Source organism: Microtus pennsylvanicus, chromosome 6 (genome assembly GCF_037038515.1).
Source record: "Microtus pennsylvanicus isolate mMicPen1 chromosome 6, mMicPen1.hap1, whole genome shotgun sequence".
Taxonomy (NCBI): Eukaryota; Metazoa; Chordata; class Mammalia; order Rodentia; family Cricetidae; genus Microtus; species Microtus pennsylvanicus.
In genome coordinates, this window is record NC_134584.1 from 108080469 (window position 1) to 108104951 (window position 24483).

A 24483-nucleotide genomic window follows, 5' to 3' on the forward strand; every position below is an offset into this window, starting at 1 on the left:
AGGCACTAGACTAGACCTCTGTCCTGTTGCTTTTTATCTTTGTCGCCTCTGCAAACTGCAGAATTCAGTACAGTTAGTTTCTCCCGTGAAGCTGAAGTAGAAGATACGAGGTCACGGAGGATGTCGTTCGGACTGTCCACTTCGATCCGCTGCCATCCACCCGCAGCCGGACACACCTGGCGGGCACGCCCTCTACCTGCCCAGGGCCACCTGGCGCCCGCGCTCCGTGCCCAGCGCTCGGGGCTCGGGTCCCTGCGGGCCAATGGGGAGGCGGCTCCGAGCACCAGCAGCGTCCCACCGAGTGGCCAATGAGAGCCCGGCATGCAAATGAGCAGGTGCGGTGGCGGCGGGCCCGTTGCGGCGGCCCGGGCTCCCGAGATGTTAGAGACGCGCTGGGCGGCCGCGGAGCAGACGGCCGGGCTCCGAGCTCCGAGCTCCGCTCTCCCGCCATGGCCCCCGCTCCGCCCCCCGCCGCCTCCTTCTCCCCCGCCGAGGTCCAGCGGCGCCTGGCGGCTGGTGCCTGCTGGGTCCGCCGCGGGGCCAGCCTCTACGACCTCACCGGCTTTGTGCGGCACCATCCTGGGGGCGAGCAGCTGCTGCGGGCGCGGGCTGGCCAGGACATCACTGCCGACCTGGATGGGCCACCTCACAGACACTCGGACAACGCCCGCCGCTGGCTGGAGCAGTACTACGTGGGTGAACTGCGAGTGGACCCTCAGGTACCAGCCGGCCCGGGGCACACCCCACTCCCTGCTTCCCACCCCTCCCCCAGCCCGCCACTCCAGAGAGCCCAGATCACCTGCCTGCCCTCTTGGAGAATGCAAGGTGACAGCGGCCGCCCTCCCCACCCTCCGCTTCCCCAATTTCTTTCCAGGTTGTTAACAGGTCACTACCCCCTTTCCTGCCGCCAGGAGCCTGCCCTTCCTTCCTCTTCCCAGCGCTAGTCCCTGACCTGGCTGAATCCTCCTTTCAACATGTCCCTTCTGCAGCCTCTGCCCCTTGACAACTTGGATTCCTGATTCTGGCCCCAGCCACCACCACCACTTTTCTCTCTTCTCGTCCTTCTTTTTTATCGGCCTTTCTGGTCTTCTCTTTCTGGTCTTCTTTCTTGTTTCAATAATAGGTTCCTGGGGTCACCTGACCTCCCGAGCACACCACTCTCTTGATTCAAGGAGGCACAGCAAAATAAAGTTCTGCTCAGCTAGCTCCCAGGGCTCCGGTGGGTGGGGGAACTGGACAGAGTTCTATAGATGATATCCTCCAGTCCCTGGTTTTATTTCTATCCTAAGCAGTGTTGTGGGTGTGAAAGACTGAATGTGCCTAAGCCAGCTTGCTAAAGAAAAGAGCTCTATCCTTCCAACCCGATGCTAGGTTGTGTACTGTTGCCTGGTCCAGGCTGCTTGGGTTTTTACCTTCAACACACCTCATTTTAGGATGTGAACACAGAGGTTCCATGAGGTTCTATAAAATGTCTGAGATCAAACAACTAGGTGGTACAAAAATCAAATCCAGAATCAAAGCCGTCTCCATCCCGAGGATCCAAGGGCTGGGAACACAGTCCCTATCTACAGAAGTCTTGGTAGATTCAGGTTCGAGCCAAGCTGATGCCTTGTTTCCAAGCCTGGCACAGGACTGGTGATTAGATGGGAAGCAGCGTTTGTTCCTTGTGGCTTACTCTTGCTTCCAAGTGCGTTTAGCTCTTTGGATGAAAGGGCAGGTGGCGCACTGTTCTAGGAGACCTCTCTTGCTGTCTTATCTAAGCCTTATCTTATTCAGTCACTTGGTTCTTAAGTGGGTTGACAACACTGGCTAGGCACCAACAGACATTAAAGAAAACATAGTTCCCATTCATAGAATGAGCATGCTGATGGGGAAAGGAGGGACCCTATTACCCACATGATAATTATTTAAATGCATCTCATTCATATGTATAATATTTACATGTTGAGTCTGGCTGCAGATTTCAGAGAACAGGTTCAATAAGAGCTACCTTGAGAAAGTGACATTTTTACCAAGAGCTAATTGAAAGATGGAGCTTGGCTAGACAAAGTGGTGGGAAGAACATTACAGACTGGGGGGCTGGGGGCAGCATGGATGAGAAAAAAAGAGTATGATACAGCCAAGAGACAGCAATAGGACCAAGGTGACTAAGGGTTATCAGGCAGAGGGAAGAGGTGGAAGCCAAAAGTCACTGGGGCTTGATCACATGACCCTCAAAGGTTGTGGTCCAGGGCTTGACTTGTGGTGCCACGGAAAAGCCAGAGGATTTAAGCAGGGGAGTGGCATGAAAGATTTGCATCTTTGGAAGAGTATTCTGGCTCCAGTGACAAGAAGGAATGGAGGGCACTCCAGGGGATGTGACGAGACCAGAGGGAAGGCAGCTGTTATAGCGCCATCACCTTGAATAGAAAGAGAACGGAGATTTCATAACTGAAGGATTTGAGAGCTTTCATAAAGTGCCCAGACTTGGCATTCCACAATGGGAGCCCAGCATGCTATGGGAAGCTGGTGTTTAGTGTCAGGTCTTGCTGAAGGAACAGAAAACTTAGCCAAAAATTGAGTACAGACATTGACAAGAGGTTGGGACCAGAACACTGGAGACCTCCAAGGCCTGTGACAGCTGACAGGCCTGCATTGTTTTGTAACCGTGTTCTACAGACAGGAGCCGGAGGATGTGGCCTTTCTACTCGGCACCATCCTGAATGGCACTCCCACCCTGGATGGCCTCACCTACGTACTTTGCCAACCATCCAGCGTTAGGGTTTGATTTTGCTTTGTCTTGTCCTGCCTGACCCCTAGGGATAGCTCAGAGGCAAAACCCAGTTCACCTTTGCCTCCTACTTCTTCTCTTCCCTGTTACCGAAGAGTCCTGGTGCAGTCATGTTTCAAATATCCTTGTTTCCCAACCTGAGGATGTAGAAAGAATCTACCAGTCCACCTTCAAACCCACAGCAGCCACAGTTACTCACGGTCCAGTCTCCCGTCACTGTTGGCAGAGCGCAAATGCAGAACCGAGTTCAAGGTTCTCCTTATTTTAGCTTACGTTTTCTTTGGTGGGTTTTGTTTGTTTGTTTCATTTTGTTTTGTGAGATATCTTGCCGTTTAGGTCAGGCCGGCCTCAAACTCGACCCCTCTGCCTGGGCCTTACAAGTGAAGGGATTACAGACATGCCTTACTATAGCAGTGAAGGGGTTACAGGCATGCCTTACTATAGCAGGCGAAGTTCTCTTTAAACTGAAGGAGAAAAGCAGTCAAAGAAGAAATCAGGCAGGAGTGGGGTGTCCATTAAAAGAGATGACTAGATAAGCCCCCACGTTACCTTCTCTCCTGCTGGATTCAGGGTGCTGACTCCTCTGGGAGGTAAGAGCCCTCTCCTGTTGTGTGAGGAGCGAAAAGAAAATCCTGTGAACTAACTGTTGTCCCCCGCCCCTAGGGACCCTTCTCCAGCCTAGCCCTTAAGTGGGGGCACTCTATATCTTCTGTGGGCCCCCGTCACTTATCTCCCCTCTTCCCCACTTTGCCACACCCCCTATGTACACACTCTCTCACACACTCACACACACACACACACATTCACACTCACACAAAGGCACATACACGGAACAAGTCAGACTTGTTTGAGCTAACATACTGTGGGGTAGGGGAGATGAGCTGCTCACCTTGAACAAGTGAAAGCCATGGCTGATGGAGGAAGCTGGCCCCTGACTATCCTAGGCTGCCAGAGGCCAGTTGGATCAAGCTCCTTAGCCTAAACACTGACAGCTGTGCTCTCCCACCTGCAGACACGAAGCCCAGTTTTTGAGTTGTGATCACCACTTCCAGCAAAAAACGAAGCAGGGCTGCCGAGATGGCCCAGTGGGTGAGGGTGCTGGCTACAAGCGTGATCCCTGGGATCTGTGCAGTGGACCAGCTGGCCTCTGACCCAGCTCTGTGGACTCTGCACATGCAAACAATAAAATAAAAACATAATCTAAAGAGAGAAAGAGGCAAGGAAGGGATTTTGTGTCTAACCCTCCTGCCGATCCCACAGATGTTCCCTACTTTGGTCCCCCGTGAGTCTCGGTCACGGCGCTTTACAAACAACTGACACACCACTTGAGTTATAATATTTGATATTCATCTCTACATAGACTCAGTTTTTATTTTAGCATTTCCTGACCCTAAGTGATAAGACCAATGGAATCGCAGATCTTTTGTTTATTTGGTTTTGTATTTATTTTTTTGACACTGTGTCTTTCTACATAGTCCTGGCTGTCCTGGAACTCACTGTGTAGACCAGGCCAACCTCAAATTCAGAGATTCACTTGCCTCAGTCTCCCAAGTTCTGGGATGAAAGATGTGCTCCACCACACCCAGACTTTTAAATACTTCAAAATAAATATAAATTTTGTGGGAGGGAAGACAGGTATGATGTAGCCCAGACTGGCCTCAGATTCACCACGTAGCAGAGGATGACCTTGAGTTTTTGATCTTCCTGCCTCTACTACCCATGTTCCAGAATTAAAGGCATGTTCTATCATGCTCAGTTTATGTGATGCCAGAAACCAACTTAGGGCCCTGGGCATGCTAGGCAAACAGTCCATCAACTGAGCTACAAGTTGTCTCTTGTATCTCCTAAGACCGTCATGGGTACCACTTGGACCCGTATATAGGAAAGAGTGATATAAGACTTCTTAAACATAGTGTTCTGTGGGTCATCTGGGCTTTAATGGAATTGTGTATGGGAAAACGTATGAGTCTTTGTGTTTCTGGAGAGTTCTAGCTTTCATCACAGCCCAACCCAAGTCCTCTGACAACCACAAATCTGCCACCAAGGAAACAGTAACAGTCAGAAAGAGACCTGTGTTTTCCCCACATGGTATCACAGACCTAGATGGTTCTTAATCAGAGACCAGTGAGATATGAGCTACCTGCCTGAGAATACCCCCAAGCAAGGTAAATCTCAACTCTCCAGACTATAGCAATGAGGTAGCATAATGTCTGGAGGACTTGAGAGCCACATAGGATGTGTCTCTGAGTGACTGGGAAGCCCACAGCTTCTGCCACCTATGGTTCTGCTAGGCTTTGTCATACACGTTGAGAGCTTCAGGGCTTGAGTGATTAAACGGGAAGGGAATCTAAATACAGGAAGCCTTGGGGTCCCCTCCCTTCTCTAAAGCCCTGGAACATCTCCCTCCAGCACAACCCTACTTGGAGGTCTGAGCTGAAACCTAGGGGAGCTGGGAACCTACCTCCACATGCGTTGTGGGGTGGGGATAAGAGGTCGGCTAACTGAATTCGTTGTTAAGGGCTTCTTCACACAAGGGCCTGCCTGGCCCGTTAAAGGTTGCCATCCATTTCCAACTGCTCTGGCCTGCTGTAACACCAGTAAGTCTTACATGAAGGATGAAACCAGGGCCATCTAGTAGCACATCCGGAAACCTGGCCACTGATTACATGTCCAGATCCCAAGAGTGTTCCCTGGTATCACTCCAGACTGGACTCTTGGAAATCCAGAAACACATGAGAGTTATCACCTTTGGAAATACTGCCAGAAAATACCCCCAAATGATGCCCAGATGGCTTCTGTCATCCTTTCTCCCCTTGCTTTTTGGTGGGCCCTCTCTGACCCCATATGATACACATTGTTGCTTCACATGTGGTTTTGGTTTATTGAGACAAGTAACAGATACACCATCCTCTCCAAAACCTACCTTGCGGGCTGGAGAGATGGCTCAGAGGTTAAGAGCATTGCCTGCTCTTCCAAAGGTCCTGAGTTCAATTCCCAGCAACCACATGGTGGCTCAAAACCATCTGTAATGGGGTCTGGTGCCCTCTTCTGGCCTGCAGACATACACACAGACAGAATATTGTATACATAATAAATAAAAAAAAATATTTAAAAAAAAAAACAAAAAAAAAAAAACAAAACCTACCTTGCTACTGAAGCTGCCTTTGCCAGGGTCTTGTGAGCTTCCCTTCCCTGAAGCTGGCGGGTTATCCCCTGCTCCTCCCTGGCCTGGCAGCGGTCCTGAGGTTGACCTCTACCTTTGCCTCAATGACTCTTTTACCCCTCTTGGATACCTGATCCTTTTGGTTTTCTGCCTGAATTCATTTCCATTGCTACTGTAACAAAATGCCACAGGCAGAGATTTAAATCCACACCCGAGGTATCCTCTTACCCTGGAGGTCAGAAGTCGGACATGAGCAGGAAGGGCAGCATTTTTTTCTAGAGTTGCTAGAGCCACCTGTCCTTGCCTTTTCAGCTTCCGGGGTCAGCCTGTATTCCTTGAGTGACCACTAGCCGGTGTCTCATTACTCTAGCCTCAGCTTCCGGCATCATAACTCCACCTCTGGCTCCTCTGGCTCAATCCACCACTTATAATGCTTTTAGGCTTATATTGGCTACACCCAGACAATCCCAGATAATCTCCCCCAGTTCGATCCTTAATTTACACCTGCAAAGTCCTTTTGACAAGTGAAGTAACATACTTACAGGCTTCAAGTATGGACCCCGGGAAGAGAGAGCATTGTTCTTCCTACCATGCCACCCGTATCCCTGGTTACTATCTCTCAGTCTCTGTGGCTGCATTCTCTTGCTTTTCCTCTGCCAGAAAAGAGGGAACTGCTTAAAACAACCAAGGAGTTCGACCCAGTGGACCTCAGTGACTTTTCTTCTCCACTGCACCATACATGTGGAGGTAGGTTCCCAGATCTCCAAGCTTTCAGCTCAGACCTCCAAGTTGGACTGTGCTGGAGATGTTCCAGGGCTTTACAGCAGGGAGGGCACCTCAGGGCTTCCTGTAAGTGCCTTTTTACCCAGGTAAACCCTTCTATTGCTACGACCCAGAGGAAGATGTAGGACTCTTCAACACTGGCAGTGAGCTCTTGTCTCCTGGCAGCCAGCAGTACCTCCCAGAGGCAGCTCTGATCTTAACCTCTGCCACTACCAGCTGTTCTGTTCTGTCTCGGAACCTCCCCTAAAAGTCATTGCACTCTCTCGAGGGTGGCTTCCTTCACTCAGTATCTCCCCTGGGGATACTCAGTGTTTCTCCATCTCTAACCACAGCTATCTCTGAAGCTTGCCCTGACCTGAAGGATCCACAGACAAGTTGAAGGGGGAAAAATGGTGACTAATTGAAAAAAGAAAAGTAGGAGACTCGACAGGTGACAAGCTTGTCCTCAGGAGCCCCTTTAGTATCCTTTCTAGACACTCTCCCCTGCTGTGACTCTACCTTGGCCAGAGTCCCATCGTGCTCCTCATTGCAGCACTCTCCTGGGAAGGTCACCCCAGTGACCCACATTGCATGTGACAATTCAGATGAGAGCTTGGTCATGTCGTGGCATCCTCATTGGATCCCCGTGGCACCATCTCAAAGGTTTTGTCTTGTTTTCTCTTATCTCTTTCTCTAGAACATCCCTTTTCCTTCTCTGAAGTCCTTGTAGCATTTTACCTAGCCCGATTTATTTCTCTCAGGGGATCTTCACTGCCTGCCTTGTCTTTCGTCTTGTCTATGAAATTGCAAACTCTCTGAGGCGTGGACTTGTCTGCCTCACCCGAGTTTCACTGGCACACTTGTTCTTGCCTATGGGAACTACGAGATAATTTGAACAAGCCAAGGAATGGGGTGCTGGGAAAACTGGGTTGTGTGTATAACATAAAAGATAATAATTCAAAAATTAAAATGTATGGAAACTACTTCCTGTTCCTTTATTAGCTAAATGGGTTGGCATTGGTAGAAAGGAGGGAGTCTCTTGTTTCTGTCTTTGCTCGCCAGTGTTTCAGCCGGAGTGACGGGAGCATATTCCTCACCCAGACACTGCTGGTCACTTCCTTTCAGACTTCCTCCAAGGGCTAAGAGTGAATCCAACCATAGGAAATAGGAATAAAGCCAGTGTGGTACACATCTGTAATCCTGGTGCTCGGGAGACTAACACGGGGGGGATGGAGAGTTCAAGGCCAGCTCTGGCTGTATATATTGACCCTATCTCAAAAGAAAAACAATAGTCATCAATCAATCAATCAGTCAATCCGTCTGGATGTAGTGGTATGTGTCTGTAATCCCAGCACTTTGGAGCAGAGGCAGGAAGATTGTCACAAGTTCAAGGCAAGGGGAAGGCAATTGGGATACCACCTTGCTCTCAGGGTGTGACTAGTTCCCCAGTGGCTCTTAACACCTGCATGATATACATAGGCATGACACAGGTCGCCTGTATTTCTAGGGTGAGTTATCTTTTCTGATGACTTCTCATGCAAATTTCTCTAGAGCATGCAGTCTTTAGGTATGCCCCTCCCCCCTCTCTCACTGTGTGTGTGTGTGTGTATATGTGTGTGTCTGTGTGTGTGGTCTGTGTGTCATTCTCTGTGTCTGTCTGTCTCTTCCCCCCTCTCAGATTTATTTGTATGTATCTTATATGTATGAGTGTTTTGTCTGACTGTATATATGTGCACCGTGTTCATGCCTGGAGTTGATAGAGGTCAGAAGAAGGTGTCATATCCCCTGGGACTGGAACTGCAGACAGTTGTGAGCTGCCATGGGGATGGTAGGAATTGATCCCAGGTCCTCTAGAAGAGCAGCCAGTGTTCTTCACTGGAGCCATCTCTCCCGCCCCCAGGTAGTGGTGCTCAATCTTCTCTAGCTGCCGCCCCTCTAAGGTGGACACACAACTCTTGCTCTCCGTCTCTCTTCCTCTCTACAACAGAAAGAACACCCAGTCAGTAATAAAGAGGGGGTGTGGACAACAAGCCCAGTGCTCAGTGATGTACTTGCAAAGCTTATGACTGAAAAATATGAAGCCCCGACTTGGTGTTTTATAATGAGAAGCATTTCTCCAATACATAATTATGGGAATACTTTTACTTCCCATTTTTATAATATATTATGTGGTGTGTAAGTAGTAGTATCATGTAAGCCAATTTTAGGGGGTTTGCTTTGATGTATTTGAACTATGGTGTATACAAGAAGCCTGAACACCCTGTTATGGGAAAGCTAGTAGCCAGAATTTCCACTGTTACAAGTACATGTGGTTCTGTAGAGTGAGCTGGACAGTCGATAACATATCTGGTTGATTATTACTTACGTGAATTAGTCATAATTTCTTCTTGCACAGGAAGGGGAAATAGGATTCCATTGGCTACATCCTTCTCAGCTTGGTAAGACTCCTCAGCATTGCTTAGCGTTGCATAAGGCCCAGGTTTCCTACTGCAAAATGAGTCAGAGTTTTGGGGGAGATTTCTTTAGAAATCTGGTTTTAGCTTATGAATTCAAATAATACAACCCTATTAATTGTTTTCTAGTGGTCCCTATTCATATGTAGTAATGTAGTAATTCATATGTAGTGATGAAAATATAGGGCTGGGATGTGGTTCAGCTTGTAGACTATTTCCCTAGCATGCACGAGGGCCTAGGTTTGATCACTAGCACCCTATTAAGGCCAGCATGGTGGTGCATGCCTATAACCCCAGACTGGAGAGGTAGAGGAAGAAAGAGCCCACACACACAAGGAAAAGAAAGGAAAGAAAGAAGGAACGAAGAAGGAAGGGAAGGAAGGAAGCAAGGAAGGAAAAAAGAAAGTCTACAAACTAGGTCACAATTTACTCATGAACATCAAAGGAAAGACTTGGGGTGGGGGGTTGTTGTAGTTGCTGTTGTTTTCGGAATCCCATGTGCCTGAGTCTTACCTTGAATTCTCACCTCCAGCTTGTGCCTCCCAAGTGCCCACATCACAGGTGTGTGTACACATTACCATACCCATCTCCAGGGTTTGTTTCGTTGCCATTTTCTGAGACATAGTCTTGCCATGTAGCCCAAAGTGAGCTCCAACTCGGAACCTACCTGCCTCCGCCCCTTACAAGCATGTGCTACCACATCCTGATTGTTAACTCATTATAAGGCCTGCACTTGAAACTCCCTGCATTGGAATAAATGTGGCTTCTGTGATCGATAATACCCCAGGTCAGGGCGAATGCCAGATCAGCCTGGCTTTTTGGATGCTCTCTTTTGACCCTGGCAAACCCTTGGGTGTGCCAAGTTTAACCACCTTGGTGATATAGGGTGCCACTAAAAAAACAAACAAAACCTCAGCTGGTTCCGGGTTCTAAGTAGAAGGGCCATTGAGTTCAAGGATAAAAAGTCAAAGTGCCTTAAATGAAGGACAAGGGGATGGGAACTGGCTAGCTCTTAAAAAAGGAAAAAAAGACACTGGAATCAACACAGGCAGTTTCTCAGAAATGCAATAGTAAGCAACAGGCCAGTATCCATTTCTAAACTCCATTCTGAGCACCTCCCAGCAGGATTAGCTTGTATTGCTTTAGCAAGTTTATCTGAGGACCAGGGGCTTCTCCTAATCCCTCAATGAACAGGTTAGTCCCTTTGGGGGGGGGGGTCTCAGCTTTTAATTAGCTCACTTTCAATATTAACAGGCCTGGCTATGTCAGGTCCTTATTTACAGCAGAGTTGTGAGTTTTCTCTCATCTTCCCTGACTCATGAAACATGGATTTTCACACTGATTTTTCAATCTCACTCCACATTCTGCTATGTCACACGTAGTCAGATGATAGCAATCGCCAACCAGGAGAGGTGGGACACTCCGGTGGCCTGGGAGAAGCTGGAGGAGGAGCTGCTGATGGAGCAGCAACAGTAAGAGCACTGACTGTGAGCTTGACAGGGTCTGAACTCGATTGAACCGATTGTTTAGATTAGACTAGCTTCTGGAAGTCGCTGTATGGGGTTATCTTGATTAGACTGACCGAGATAAGTTGCTCCACCCTAAAGGAGAGCCTTGCTGTTCTCTGGGCTTGGATCCAAGGGTGCGTAAAGAGAAGGAAGCTGGCTGACAATGGGATTTGATCAATCTCTAATCCTGACCGTGGCTGCCCTGTGTGGCCGGTTACTTCAACTCCTTCCCTTTCCTGCTGTGATAGATAGACTGTACCCTCAAACTGTGGGCACCAGGAAAAAGCCTTCCCTTCCTTAAGTTGCTTTTGTCTGAATATTCTATCACAGCAACAGGAAAGAGGCTGAATTTCTATGTCATCAGCTGGCAGATACCTGCATGCTAAGTCAGTTTTGCCGCACTTTGTGACTGGAGTCTTTAGGGACTTGGGTAACTACCTGATGCCAGTAACTTATAGAACTAACAGTAAGGTGGCTTAAGTTTGTTAAGCAATTTGCATTTTAAATATATTTATCATAAATTATTTTTCACTTGAATTCCTTCTTAAGATTGTGTGTGTGTGTCTGTGTTTCTTTCTGCACAAGTTGATATGCATCACATGCATGCAGGAGCCCTCAGAGGCCAGAGGAAGGCTTCAGATCTTCTGGAACTGGAGTTACAGATGATTGTGAGTCACCACGTGGGTCCTGGAAAGGGAATTCTGGTCCTCTGCTGGAGCAGTAAACACTCTTAACCACTGAGTCATCTCCTTAGCTTTCCTTCCTTCCTTCCTTCCTTCCTTCCTTCCTTCCTTCCTTCCTTCCTTCCTTCCTTCCTTCCTTCCTTCCTTCCTTCTTTCTTTTTCTTTAAGACAGTGTCTCTCTGTATAGCCCTGGCTGTCCTGGAACTCACTCTGTAGACCAGGTTGACCTTGAACTCAGAGATTTGCCTGCCTCTGCCTCTGCCTCCTCCTCTGCCATCACACCAGACTCTAATTTCTTTTGAACCCTTGGAGTAGACAGAGCAGATTGTTTAGCTGAGAGAGCTCCCTGGGTGGTATTCCCGTTAATTCAATGGGGACAGCTGTGCATGACATTAAGCCAGTGGGGAGCAAGTGATTTCGTTTGGAGTAAGCTGGGGTGATTCAGGGTCCCTCTTAACCTCCTGCTTGGGCTTCTCAGCCTTCTGAAGATGGAAAGAGGATCCTTAGGTTGGTTGTTTGCCTTCCGGCCCTCATTGACTGTCTCTGCCTCGTGGACTGTGCAGGAGGGGACAAAAGGAGTGGGAACATTTTGCTTCTTTCCACGAGCCTGAACTCTGCCCATTGAGACGTTGAGTGTACATCTTCAGCTGGCGCTGACTCCAGTCAACTGACCTGGAAGTCAATCTCGACAGTCAGCTTAGATAGCGGTTTGACCTGAAGAGAGGGGAAAAGGCATGTGTCATGGCATGTATGTTGCACATGTGCCTTTGCAGAGTAAAGACGAATGGAAGCAAATCAGGTCCGGGAATGTGGCTCAGCTGGTAGAGTGTTTGCTTAGCATGCACAAGGCCTGAGGTTCTATCCCCAGTACTGAATAAATGAGGTGGCTCAGCACTCGGAAGCAGGAGAATTGGAAGTTCAAGGTTATCCTCAGCTACACAGTAAGTTTGATGCCAGCCAGAGCTACATGAGACCCAGCTCAAAACGAAAGGAAGAGAGAGGGAGCAAGGAAGGGGGTGGGAGAGAGAAAATAAAGTTAGTTCTGACTCCCCTGTCCCACCTTTTCTGAGTGCCTTTTCATGTCAGGTTATAGTTATAAAAAATGTCCCAGAGTAGATACCAAGAGAGAACCTGCCAGGTGCAGGGAAGAGGAGCGTGGCCTGATGGGTAAAACAAACACTGACAGACAGTCAGGCAGACAGCAGGCAGACATGAACTTGTTTTCAGAGGCAGGCAGCCTTAGTAAAGGGAGTATATGCTACATGGCCTTGAGCCTTACATGTGCCAAAACTGTGGCCTTCAAGAAGGCTCCCCTGGATTGTTCCAGATGGTGGGTATTGTACCTTCTAAAATGACCGGGAAGGAGCATCAAGTCCACCATATCCCAGATATTCTGGTTTCATGTTTCAATGGATAGTAATCAGAACTCACTAAAGACATTTCATTAGATAGATGGTTCTCAAAGGTTCATCGTGTTTGCAAGCATTCAGTGTTCTCAAAGCTGAGATAGTACCTTTTAAAAATTAAAATTGCACATTATTTTTCTAATTTATTTTTTATTTTATGTGTTTGGGTGTTTTGTCTGTACGTACGTCTGTGTACCCTGTACTTGCTTAGTGCCCATAGAGGTCAGAAGAGGTCATCAGATACCCTGGGACTGTTACAGACAGTTGTGACCCTCCATGTGGACTAGGAACTGAACAGCCAGTGATCTTAACCACTGAGCCATCTCTCCAGCCTCCGCACTTACTCATCTGTGCATGCGCATGCATGTGTGTGCATGCGTGTGTGTGCACTAACCACCATATGTATGCGGAGAGCAACGGTGAGAGTTATTACTCTCCTTCCATTATGTGAATCCAGGGAATTAAACTCAGGATTTCAGGCTTGGTGGCAAGTGTGCTTACCAACTAAACCATCTCATCAGCCCCCAAACCTGTTTTCTCCTTCTCATCCTCTTCCTCCTCCTCTTCTTTTATGGTTTTCCTTCCAGACAGAGTCTATATCGCTTCACAACTATATTTGTTTGTTTTGGTTTTTGATTTTTGGAGACAGAGTTTCTCTATGTAGCCCTGGCTATCCTAGAACTCTCTCTGTCAACCAGGTTGGTCTCAAACTCGGAGATCCACCTGCCTCTGCCTCCCAAGTACCAGGATTAAAGGCGTGCGCCACCACTGCCTGGCTTAAATTAACATACTAGTTACATATTGGTATACTCACAACTCAAATGACTGAAAGGAATGTGCAGACAAATGACTGTCCCTTTACCCCCAGTCCTCTCTGCGGCTGCACTGAAACACTGCACATGCACACATGGGTAGTCTTCTCCATTTCCCACTTAAAGGATTCATGCAAAACACATGGCTCAGGACCCTGCTGCATTCTTTACCTGGTGACATATTCTGCACCTCTTTCTATATAGCAGCATAGGAACATTTATCTGTTTACTTCATCTTTAACAGCTGATCCTCTTGATGTTTCCCCCTAAAACATACACATGCCTGCACAATAATTCTCAAATACTTGGAAATAAACTTGTAGCATTAACATAATAATGTGCATTTTGTATTTTGATGGATATTGTCAATCGCATCTAAAATGACTATACCGGGGCTGGAGAGATGGCTCAGCGGTTAAGAGCATTGCCTGCTCTTCCAAAGGTCCTGAGTTCAATTCCCAGCAACCACATGGTGGCTCACAGCCATCTGTAATGAGGTCTGGTGCCCTCTTCTGGCCTGCAGGCATACACACAGATAGAATATTGTATACATAACAAATAAATAAATAAATATTTAAAAAAAATAAAATGACTATACCAATTTTTTTCTTCTCTTTTTTAATGTTTCTAGAACTATCTTGTTGTTTTCTTTGTGAAACAGGTTCTCACTATGTAGCCCAGGCTGCTGTCAAAATCATGGTTGTCCTGCCTCAGCTTTCTGAGTGCTGTAATTGCAGACCTGAACCACTGAACCGCCAGTGACAACTTTGTGTGTGTGTGTGTGTGTGTTTAAATACAGAGTCTGTATTTAAAGATTCTACCACTGCGCTGCATTCCTAAACTTTATGTCAATGAGAACTCTGTCCAAACGTCAGTGAAAATGCTGGTTTCCCCGTGTCCTCGCCAATGGTGTGTATTATTTTCTTTTCTAAATTCTTCATTAATGGCTGAAGAAAAGCATTGTCTTTTTTTCCTTTAGAAAGTATGAGTTCAAAGTATCTTCCTGTTACTGACCTGCTACATCTATTCAGTAAAATGCCTTTCATACCCTCTCCCTATTTTTTACTAACTAGATGCTCTTTTTCTTTTGAAAATTCTACTCATTTATTCAGTGTGTGTGTGTGTGTGTGTGTGTGTGTGTGTGTGTGTGCGTGCGTGCGTGGCTTAGTTCTCTCCTTCCACCATGTGAGCCCTGGGGACAAACTCAGATCATCAGGCGTGGGAGCAAGCGCTTCCCTCCCAGACACCCACCTGCCACTCTGCTCTGTCACTCCTTAGATATAAAAGATCTTATCCAGTTTCAGTCAGCTCTATTACTAGTTTCCCTTTACTTTTCATTTGTGTTTGTTTTATTTAAGTGTTTTTTTTTTCCCATAAGAATTCTTGACATTTCCTTTAAAGAACAGTTATCCGGGGCTGGAAAGATGGCTCAGCCATTAAAGGCTAGGCTCACAACCAAAAACAAAAGTTTCTCAATTTGGTCCTTCTTACCAAGAATTCCTCCTTTAAGATTTTATACATTTTTTAAAAAGTAGCATTCTGTTAATAAGCAGTGCTTAATGTTTTTATCTGTGCTTAAATGTTTTGAGCTATGCTTTTCTTGTTATTTTTTTAAATTATTTTACTCCCTAGAATTTTTTTTTTGGATGTAAGAATCAAGCTTTTTAATTGATCATTCTGTTTTAATGTTTTCCTACTGGTTCTTTGAAGCTCACATTTATCACATACCAATAATTTGCATACATATTTAATACTTCCTGGGAGCTCCATTTTGTACCAAGGAAATCAAAGGGCTGGAAGTGAGGGCGGTGGCAGACTGCTTACATAAGGCCTCGGGTTTGATTGCCAGCACTCCGAAAAATAAACATCAACAGCAAAACACATTAATATCATTGTGTGCCAGTACATGCCCTAAGCGTAGCACTAGGAGGGCTGAGGCAGTCAGACCATGCTCTCGGGACTAGCCTAGTCTAGACAGTAAGACTGCATCTTTAAAAATATAGCTTTTTTATCTTTCCATTCCAAACAAGGGACTGCTCCACTAAGAAGAGCAAAGTGAAGGACAAGTGCTGAGGGTCACACTGTGCGGTGTCCCTAGCCTTGGGGACATAACGTAGGTGAATGAATCTAACCTCTAGAGGCTGGAGCAGCTCAGCTTGCCCTCAGCCCTGTGGTCAAAGAGCAAGTTCATGCTGGGGTTTGGAGGGTCCAAAAACGAAGGTTGGAGAGGTCAGAAGTGGGGGCTAGCTAAGAATTTTTGGAATGGCCATGAAATTCTGGAGAATGCAGAAAAGGGGAGAGTTGAGGAAGGAAAATGTAGCAGCAGCTTTGTCCTTGAACTCAGTGTTAGAGCAGGTCCCACACACGGCTCTGTGTTGGCAGCCTGGGGCTGCACACTCTGCCTACAGGTCAGGGTATGCATGTGGATGCCTAGAGGCTGAGAGAGCCGAGAAGTTGTCTTATTTACTAGCAGGGCACCTGATGTCTCTCCTGCAAAGTCCTGTACACCTCAGACCTCTTGTCCCTGCGGTCAAGGAACCTGGACACTTCTTTCCTCTTCCTGTTGTTTTCATCCCACAAGGAGCTTATTTATCAAATGCGCTCCTTGGGGGCAGGAGAAGCAGCTGCGTGTTAAGTGTGCTTACAGCTCTTAAAGAGGGCTTGAGTTCCATACCCAGCGCCCCCATTGGGTAGCTCATAATTACCTGTAACTACCAGAGGATCTGACATCTCTGGCCTCGTGGGCACCTGCACTCATATGTACATACACACATAATTAAAAATAAATAAATAATAATAAATCTTTAAAACAATGGACTCCTGGTGTAATGGAAACACTATATCTTGATTAGAGCATTGCCTTCACCTGTAAGATCTGTACATCAGGAGCTAGTATGACGGACGGCTCAGCAAATACAAACACTTGCCGCACAAGCCTCACAATGGGAATTCCGCACCAGAGAAGCATGTTGGAACACCAGATGTGGTGAAGTGTAGCTATAATTCCAGCATTCCTACGTTGAGATCGAGATGAGAGCCAGGAAAATGTCTGGAAGCTCATGGTCCAGCTAGCCCGGGGCACGCAGTGTGGTAGAAACTAGGGATCTTGCCTCACGGTGTTAACAGTTATCTTCAGACCTCCACACACACGTCATAGCACACACGGACGTATACACACAAAGATGATTGTGTCACTTGGAATATGAAAATAATACCCAATCAGAAAAAAAAAGAAGGCAAGTGAGCTTAACACAGATTTTGCAATTATTACCTCATTGCAAACAGCTTTGTAACTGCAAGAATTAGATATTGGTATGCACAAACTTTAAATAAAATTTTTTAAAATATTTTTTCCTCCCTCCTTCTCTTTTGCCGTTCCAGCTCTTTCTCAAACTCATGGCCTCTTTCTTTGACTTTATTCTCTCTCTCTCTCTCTCTCTCTCTCTCTCTCTCTCTCTCTCTCTCTCTCACACACACACACACACACACACACATAAAGGTACAGCCTACTGAGTCCATTTTGTGTTGCTTGTATTTTCCCATCTAATCTGCAATGTCAGCCTTCACTGGGATTCTTCAGGTCTTGTTTAGCACCATGCTGAGATTTCATGGTGTAGCTATATAAGTTTTTAAAGAGCAAATAGAGGATTGGGAATGGAGCTCAGTTAATAGAGTGCTTGCCTAGCTAGCAAAAGCCCTGGGTTCAATCCCAGACACAATTTAAATGAGTCAGAGTCATGGTAACACACACCTATAATCCCTGTACTTGGGGGGAGGGGGCTCTGTTAGACCCGTCTCAAAACAAGGAGATACTAGACTATGAATGATGAAACCTAGTAGAAGAGATGGGCTGTCAGTGGTGTGACTCTTTCAGGTGTTGCATGCTTGAATTTCTTCTCATAGGGAAATGTGGGAAGAAATGCTTAAATGAGTAGTTGCCTTGTAGAAATTGGGCATTGGTGTGCCCTTAAAGGAGGAGTGGGGAGATAAAATAACCCAGGCATGGTTACCCACCACAAAGGGACGTACTTCCAGTGATGTCATAATACTTTCCCAGATGTTCATATCACAAAGCACCACTGAGGTGCCTGAAAACAACGTTCTCACAGTCCCTTGTGACATCTGACATAAAGATGTCAATAGGATTGGTCCCTTCTGGAGGCCCCAAAGGTAAATCTGTTCTCCACCTTTCCTGGCTTCTGGAGAGGCCACCATTTGGCAATCCTGTCTCACAAACCTACCAATGATTGGCCCCCTCCTTGCAGGGTCGTTCTTGTGGTTCTTTTTGTCTCCAAGTTTCATTCTTCTAATGAAGATACCATTTGTACTGAAGTGAAGGCCCATCCTGCCCTACTATGACCTCACCTTACCTGGCATATATCAGAGACCTACTTTCCAAATAGTCCTGTCCACAGGGTTCAGGTAGATATGAATTTGTGGGAATGGAACATGACTGCTCCCCTTTAAAGATATGACCTGAGCACATGCAACTCAGAAATTCCTTAGGGTGAGAGAATATGAGGATTTTGATTGCTTGATCCCATTCTCCAAACCTAAGAAGTCAGACTCTCTGGAGACAAGACCTGAGGCATGTGTTTGTCGCACGTAGGCCGTGTAACTCAGGAACATCATGTTTGCGACCCGCTGTTCTGGAAAGCCAAGGGGTGGGGCAAGGTTGGACCTGGAGAAATGGGAAGTACTGAGGTTGGCTGGGGTTGTGTCTCGGGATATTAAAGAACCAGCAGAAGGAACTTGGCATGGGAAGTTACTCAGCGGGTACTATCCCAGCACCCCCACGCTTGCCCCCGGGGACAGAGCTCAACGACAGTGCCACCTTCCTGACACTGCATGGTTAATGGCTGTGAGGTCTGAACAAGACACTTTGCTTTGCAGAGCTGTGGTCTCCCTGCTCTCTGCTTCCCATCATGGGACTGTGTGTGGCCGCAATGAGAGCTGGAGAAACAGCATGTGTGTGGGTAGACTGTAGCCAAGATTCCGAGTCCCTTTTACTAAGAAGGAGGTAGGTTTCTGCCAGGTAGAAGGGGGTTTAAAACTAGAGTTGCTGAGTGCTCGGACCTCCTGGGGCACGAATCCTGCTCCCTAGAGAATTAACGATACTCTGGCTGCGCAGTCACCCTTCCTCATGGCCAGGGTTGGTGGGGTTTTCTGACCTGCTCATCTCGCCCTGTCTGTACTCGGACCTCAGACACCTGCCTTAGTCAGTGACGGACAGACTCCACAGGCAGGGATGATTAAGGCTTCAGGTGATCCCAGGGACTCTCAGGGTCACTTTCCCTTCTCTGTCATTTTTTTTTTCCTTTACAACCACAAACATTCTGCTCATTCTGTTTGTTTGTTGTGCAAGATAAAATGACCCACTGGTTCTGTCCCTGTGGGACTTACCTGGCAGTGGGCAGGGACAGATACAGCAATAAACAGGTGGTGATAAGTACTGTAACAAAATAAAAATATTCTGTGTGCACAACAGAATAATAGCCAGCGGTGCGACAGAGTGGCGGCCCCACAGATAAAGGTACTCACTAAAAAGAAAAAAAGGCATCCCTAGAGAACTGATGTTTGGTAGCTGAGAAGGAGCTGCCAGAAGAACGGTATAAATGTCATTTCAGGAGGGAACAGGAAGGGCAAAGGGCCTGAGGTGTGAACAGAAGAGGGGCTGTTACGAATAAGGGCAAGTGTGGAGGGAGGGAAGTGAGACGTGACCAGGGGTTCTATCTTGCTGAGACTTGTACGTCGCCATCGGAGATTGAGATTTTATTTCTAAGACTAGTAGGCAGCTTCTGGGAGGTTTTAAGCAGAAGGCTGAGGAAGTGAACTTCGTGAGATAAATAGTTTGATCTACCATGTGGTAGACTGAAGGGAGTTTGAGAGTTAGAGGCCATCACTGTTACCCAGGTCTGGACTGGCCTAGCTATGAGAATGCAGACTCTGGGATCATCCTGGTCACAGAATCATTACAGCTAACTGGTGACTTAAAGATTGAAATTGGAAAATGAAGTAGTTTTGGGTGGTGCCAATGGTTTTGATCGATGGAGAGAATACTGGGCTTGGGTGGGGTGGTTAGTGTTCACTGGGGCCATACTGCGTTTAAGCTACCAAGGAAACTTTTCAAATAGCAATTGAACACATGAGACTGTAGCTTGCTGTCCGCATGGCTACACTAACCATACATGGCTATTTCTGCTGGCTAGTTTCTGTCAGCTTGACATAAGCTGGAGTCATTTGGGAAGAGAGAATCTCAGTTGAGAAAGTGCCTCCTAAAGATTACCTGTAAGCAAGTCTGTAGGGGATTTTTTAAATTAGTGATTGATGTGGGAGGGCCAGCTCGCTGTGGGCAGTGCCACCCTGGAGTAGTGCTCCTGGGATGATAGGAAAGCAGGCTGAGCCAGTCATGGGGAGCAAGCCAGCAAGCAGCACCCCTCCATGGCCTCTGCTTCAGCCCTGCCTCCAGGTGCCTGCCCTGCTCGAGTGTCTGCCCTGCCCTTCCTCAGTGAAGGACTGTGACGTGTTTATTTCTAAGCTGAAATAAGCCCTTTCCTCCTCAGGTTGTTTTGGCCATGGTGTCTTGTCACAGCAGTAAAAACTCTAAGACACTATTTAGAATAAAGTTTCAAAAAGGCAACTCCTCTCGGGGTCTGCTTTGTTTTGGTTTGGTTTTGATCTTCAGACATGATCTCACTATGTAGCCCTGGCTAGTTGGGGACCCACTCTGTAGACCAGGCTGACCTCTTAACTCACAGAGATCCGCCTGCCTCTGCCTCCCGAGTGCTGGGATTAATGGCATGTGCCACCATACCTGGCTTCCTGTGATACATTAGACAGCTCAGATATAGGATATTTTCATCAGTGAAGAAAGTCCTGTTGGGCAGCATTGGTCTAGAACTGCAGCCTCTCTGGGATGAGAGTGTGTTCTTGGCTGGTGTCTGGGCTTCATTCACAAAAACCTGCCTGATATGTTGCAGTATGTGTCCACCATGGCTGTGCCACACAGACCACTCAGGAGGACAGCATTCTCCTCCGGGTTGTTCAAGGGATTCATCCCTCTGAGTTAAAAGCCTGTGTTCCCACCAAGTACAAAATGTGCTGTTTAACCATATAAAGTTCCAAGGGCAAGCTCGCCAGACCGTCTCCCATCGCCAGTTAAAGGGTCCCCTGTGCACCTTGCCTAACTAATTTCAGCAGCATGCAGTGAGTAGGCCTGGAAGTGGTCAGGTTAAATGTGAGTAAAGGGAACATAGGCCTATAGGACACAGGAAAGCCTGTGTTTCAGAACCAAACATGGTATCTAAGATAGGTACTCCAATCCCTGTAAGCAAAAATATTCTTCATTTTAAGAAAGGGGCTAGAGAGCTAGGCTGGGGGAGTAAGGTGAGGCATTTAGGCGTAAGGCACATAATTTGCTGTTGGTTAGGAGGTTGGTTTATCGTTGTTGTTTTTTTAAAAAAAATTTCAGAGACTATTATTATTGGTTCTTACAGTGAAATTATAGGTGCAAACAATGGCAGAACAAATATTGCCTTAAATAATTAGACTATGAAAGAGAAGTGTAGGAATATTGCCTCTGGGGTGGTCGTATTTGAGGTCATTTATAGATCAATGGTTTTTGTCTCTTTTGAAAAAATAACCAAGGTCTGGGTTGTAGCTCAGTTGGTAGAGTGCCTACCTACCACACACCCTGCTTTTCCTCCCCAGCACCGTGTAAATGCACAGACACTGGGCATTGGCGTGTGTCTGTAGTCTAGTACTCAGGAGAGAGAGGCAAGAAAATCAGGTGTTCAAGATCATCCTCTGCTGTATAGCAAGTTCAAGGCCAGCTTATGCTACATGAGCCCCTGCCTCAAAAAACAAAGTGGCAGTTGTCATCAAGTCTAATCTGAATTTAATCCCTGGGTCCCACGTGGGAGAGAGAACCAACTCTGACCGCCACACATGTGCCATGGCGTGCACACCTGCACATGTATGTGTGCACACACAGTAGCTAAAACTTATCAATACATTAGAAATAGTCCAATGCAGTATTGAGAGGACAGTCCCTCCAGCTCAGGATGTCACGTAACGGCTCTGAAGTGTGTTTTAGATGTGTGTTGGGTCAATGAGGTGATATAGGTTTTAGATGGCTTCCTAGTATTTTCCTGGTGGTAGCACATCCCATAAAGATCCCTGGTTATCCGTGAGATAAAGACTCAAGAGAACGTAGTCTGGGTGATCCCTTACCAGTTCTGCAAAAGAACATTTCAAGGCGCTGACACCCTGAAGCTGCTGGTGTTCTCATCTGAACCCAGACTCTGGTCCTTTCCATCCAACTCCAGCAGCAGAGGAGGAATCTTGCTAAGGAGGAGCCAGACACCTCAGGCAGCTCCCCTGTCCAACCTCACCAAGCCCAGGTTGTGACTCCAGGGGGGAGATTTACCCCCACAGATCCCTCCAAGCTCCTAAATAAGACATCCCTCGGGCAAATGCACCCGTCTGCTTGACTAGGGAAGACTTTCTCTAATTAGAAGTTGGAGGTTAGGGAGGACCCACAAGGACGCAAAGAACCGTGGTGAGATATGGAAGAGAACTGAATGAATAGCACGATGGAGCATAGTGGTCCATCCCCTGTAATCCAAGCACCTAGGCTTGGGTAGGATGATGGCTGTGAGTTCAAGGCTAGCCCAAGTTACAAAGTTAGTCCTAACTCAAAACCCCTGTCCCCAAAATAGTTCATGGGAGCTGTCAAGATCTAGTATGGGTATTCTAGTAATATTTTTCATATATAATGCTTTTATTTATTCTTTGAGCGTTTCATACATGTACACGATATATTTTATCATATCTACCCCCAACTCCCTGCTCCAACTTCCTTCCCCCACCTCCCCACACAGAGCCTGCTCCCAACCTCATGAAGTCCTGTTGTCCTTCACCACCAATAAACCACTGAGTCCAACTAATGCTGTCCATATGCATACGTGTGTGGTACCATCCACGGCTCATGGGCAACCTGCCAGTGGCCACACCCATCTGGTGAGTTTCGAGTGGTAATTTAGTATTATCAAGCCACTGGTCCCTTTTCTGGTGTCCTGGATTTTCTATATAAGTTGCCTTCTGCTTCTGAGGACAAGGCTGCAGGTGATGGCAGCAAAGGGGCCTCATTTCATGACTAGAAGCAGTGTCACGTTCATGGTAAACTGAAGTCAAGGGCCTAGTGCCAGGCTGTCACTCTGTCCCTTCCGTATGTCTCAATCAGAATCAGGTGGTCAGACCACAGCACAAGCTTCCTGCCAATTCTTTATGCTTTACTTCTTACCAAGAACCCTGGGATAGTGACCTGGCCCTAACCCTGCCATGACTATGAGAGGGTAATCATGGCCCTCCTTTGAGGCTTCAGTGGCTTGTCAGTTATCAGATGTGACCCTCAAGGTACACAAAAGATTAGCCAGAGATGAGCCTGAAGACCCTGACTTCTGATTTGGACACAGGGAGACAGAGAGCAGCTTCTTAGAAGTAGAAGCTAGCAGGCCTTGCCACCTTCGTTACTATTAAAGTTTCCAGTTCTCTTAATAGTCAGCTCCCAAGAGGCCTGCAGAGCCCCAGAGGGTGGGCTTGTCAACACAAAGCCTTCCTAGCAAAGAAGGTCCTGGCACCGTCATCTTTCTCTCTGGAGCCTGCCCCTTGCACCCAGCCTTGGGCAGTGTGCTACCAGGTGTGTGGAGCCGCCACCTCCTCTGTGCCTGCGGCGGGTGGAGGCAGCTGGACACAGGGCCAGGGCCACCAGTCTCATTTCACAGAAAGCGTTTTCAAGCACAACCCAGGCCAAGGGATAAAAGGACATCTGTCCATCCCTTGGTGCCCAGCCCCAGCTTTCTCAAACAACATTCCTTTATGCGGGTCCCCCCTCCCTCTGCAGCCCCCGCCTGCCATACACTGCCTCCTTTCAGATGGCCTGTATGGCGGACTTGTTTGTTTGCGCTGCAGCACGCAGGCTTTCTGTTGTTCTTTACTGTTCTCTCCCCATGCACCCTCCGAGCACACCCTCTCTAGGGAAGACAGGAGGAATGCTGGGGGCAGAGACAGGGACCTTGGCTAGGAGTTTGGAGACCTTCAGGGCAGCCCTCCCAGAGCAGACTCTTCCCAGAGACTGATCATCTGAGAGATCTTGCATAGGTTACCTGGTCCTCCTGGTCCTCAGTTTCCCCATCTGTGCAACCTCCTGTCGGTCCCTCAGGGAGAAGTATGTTGATACCACTGAGATGCTAGCTCTCCGTGGAGATGTCCTGGCTGTCCCAGGAGCTACGTAGTGGGGGAGGAGATGGGAGTACAAAGAGCAAGGTTTGTGCTAAAGGGAGCAGCAGTTTTTGATCCACCCCCCCCACCATCCCCAAGCGTCGCTTCTGTCTGATGCACAACACTTCTAAGTGGAGAAAGCTGGGGAGTGAGTTCTCAGGCCTTAAAGAAGGGGGAACAGACTCCTGCTGAGCCAGGAAGGGAGATAGTCGAATGTCCCTTTTAAGAGCTAAGCATGGGTTACCACTGTGGGCCAGGGAGGACTGTGTAGACCAGCAGACGCCTTTCCAATGTCTTAGCGTAGGGTGAGGTGTAGACCCTGACTCCATATCACCTTTGATGTCTCCTTCAGTGTGCCTTTATCTTCTAGGGAGTTCCCTCTTCCCCTGTGGCCTTGTCTGGATCCCCAGCAACTCTGAGTAAGACTTGAGTGACTTTCTACTAGATTCCATGACAAATTATTATAGCGTAAGTGTTTAGACAACAGGAATGTATAATCTCAGAGTTCTTGAGACCAGATGGCCACTGCCAAGGTGCCATAGGACTCTAGTTTCATCTCTATTACTGTGATTAAATACTCCAACCCACGGCATCTTAGAGGAGAAAGGGGTTTATTTCATCTTACAGATCACAGTCCATCACTGA

General features: G+C 47.4%; 1 protein-coding gene across 1 annotated transcript in view; it reads left to right on the forward strand.

Moving 5' to 3' along the window:
* Positions 1–363: 363 nt before the first annotated feature.
* Fa2h (fatty acid 2-hydroxylase) overlaps positions 364–24483 on the forward strand; it is a 55447-nt gene continuing 31327 nt past the window's right edge. Inside the window, exon 1 of the mRNA XM_075977305.1 lies at positions 364–719. Within this exon, the coding sequence (XP_075833420.1) occupies positions 450–719 (270 nt within the window). The 5' untranslated portion in view covers positions 364–449. The remainder of the gene's footprint in view (positions 720–24483) is intronic.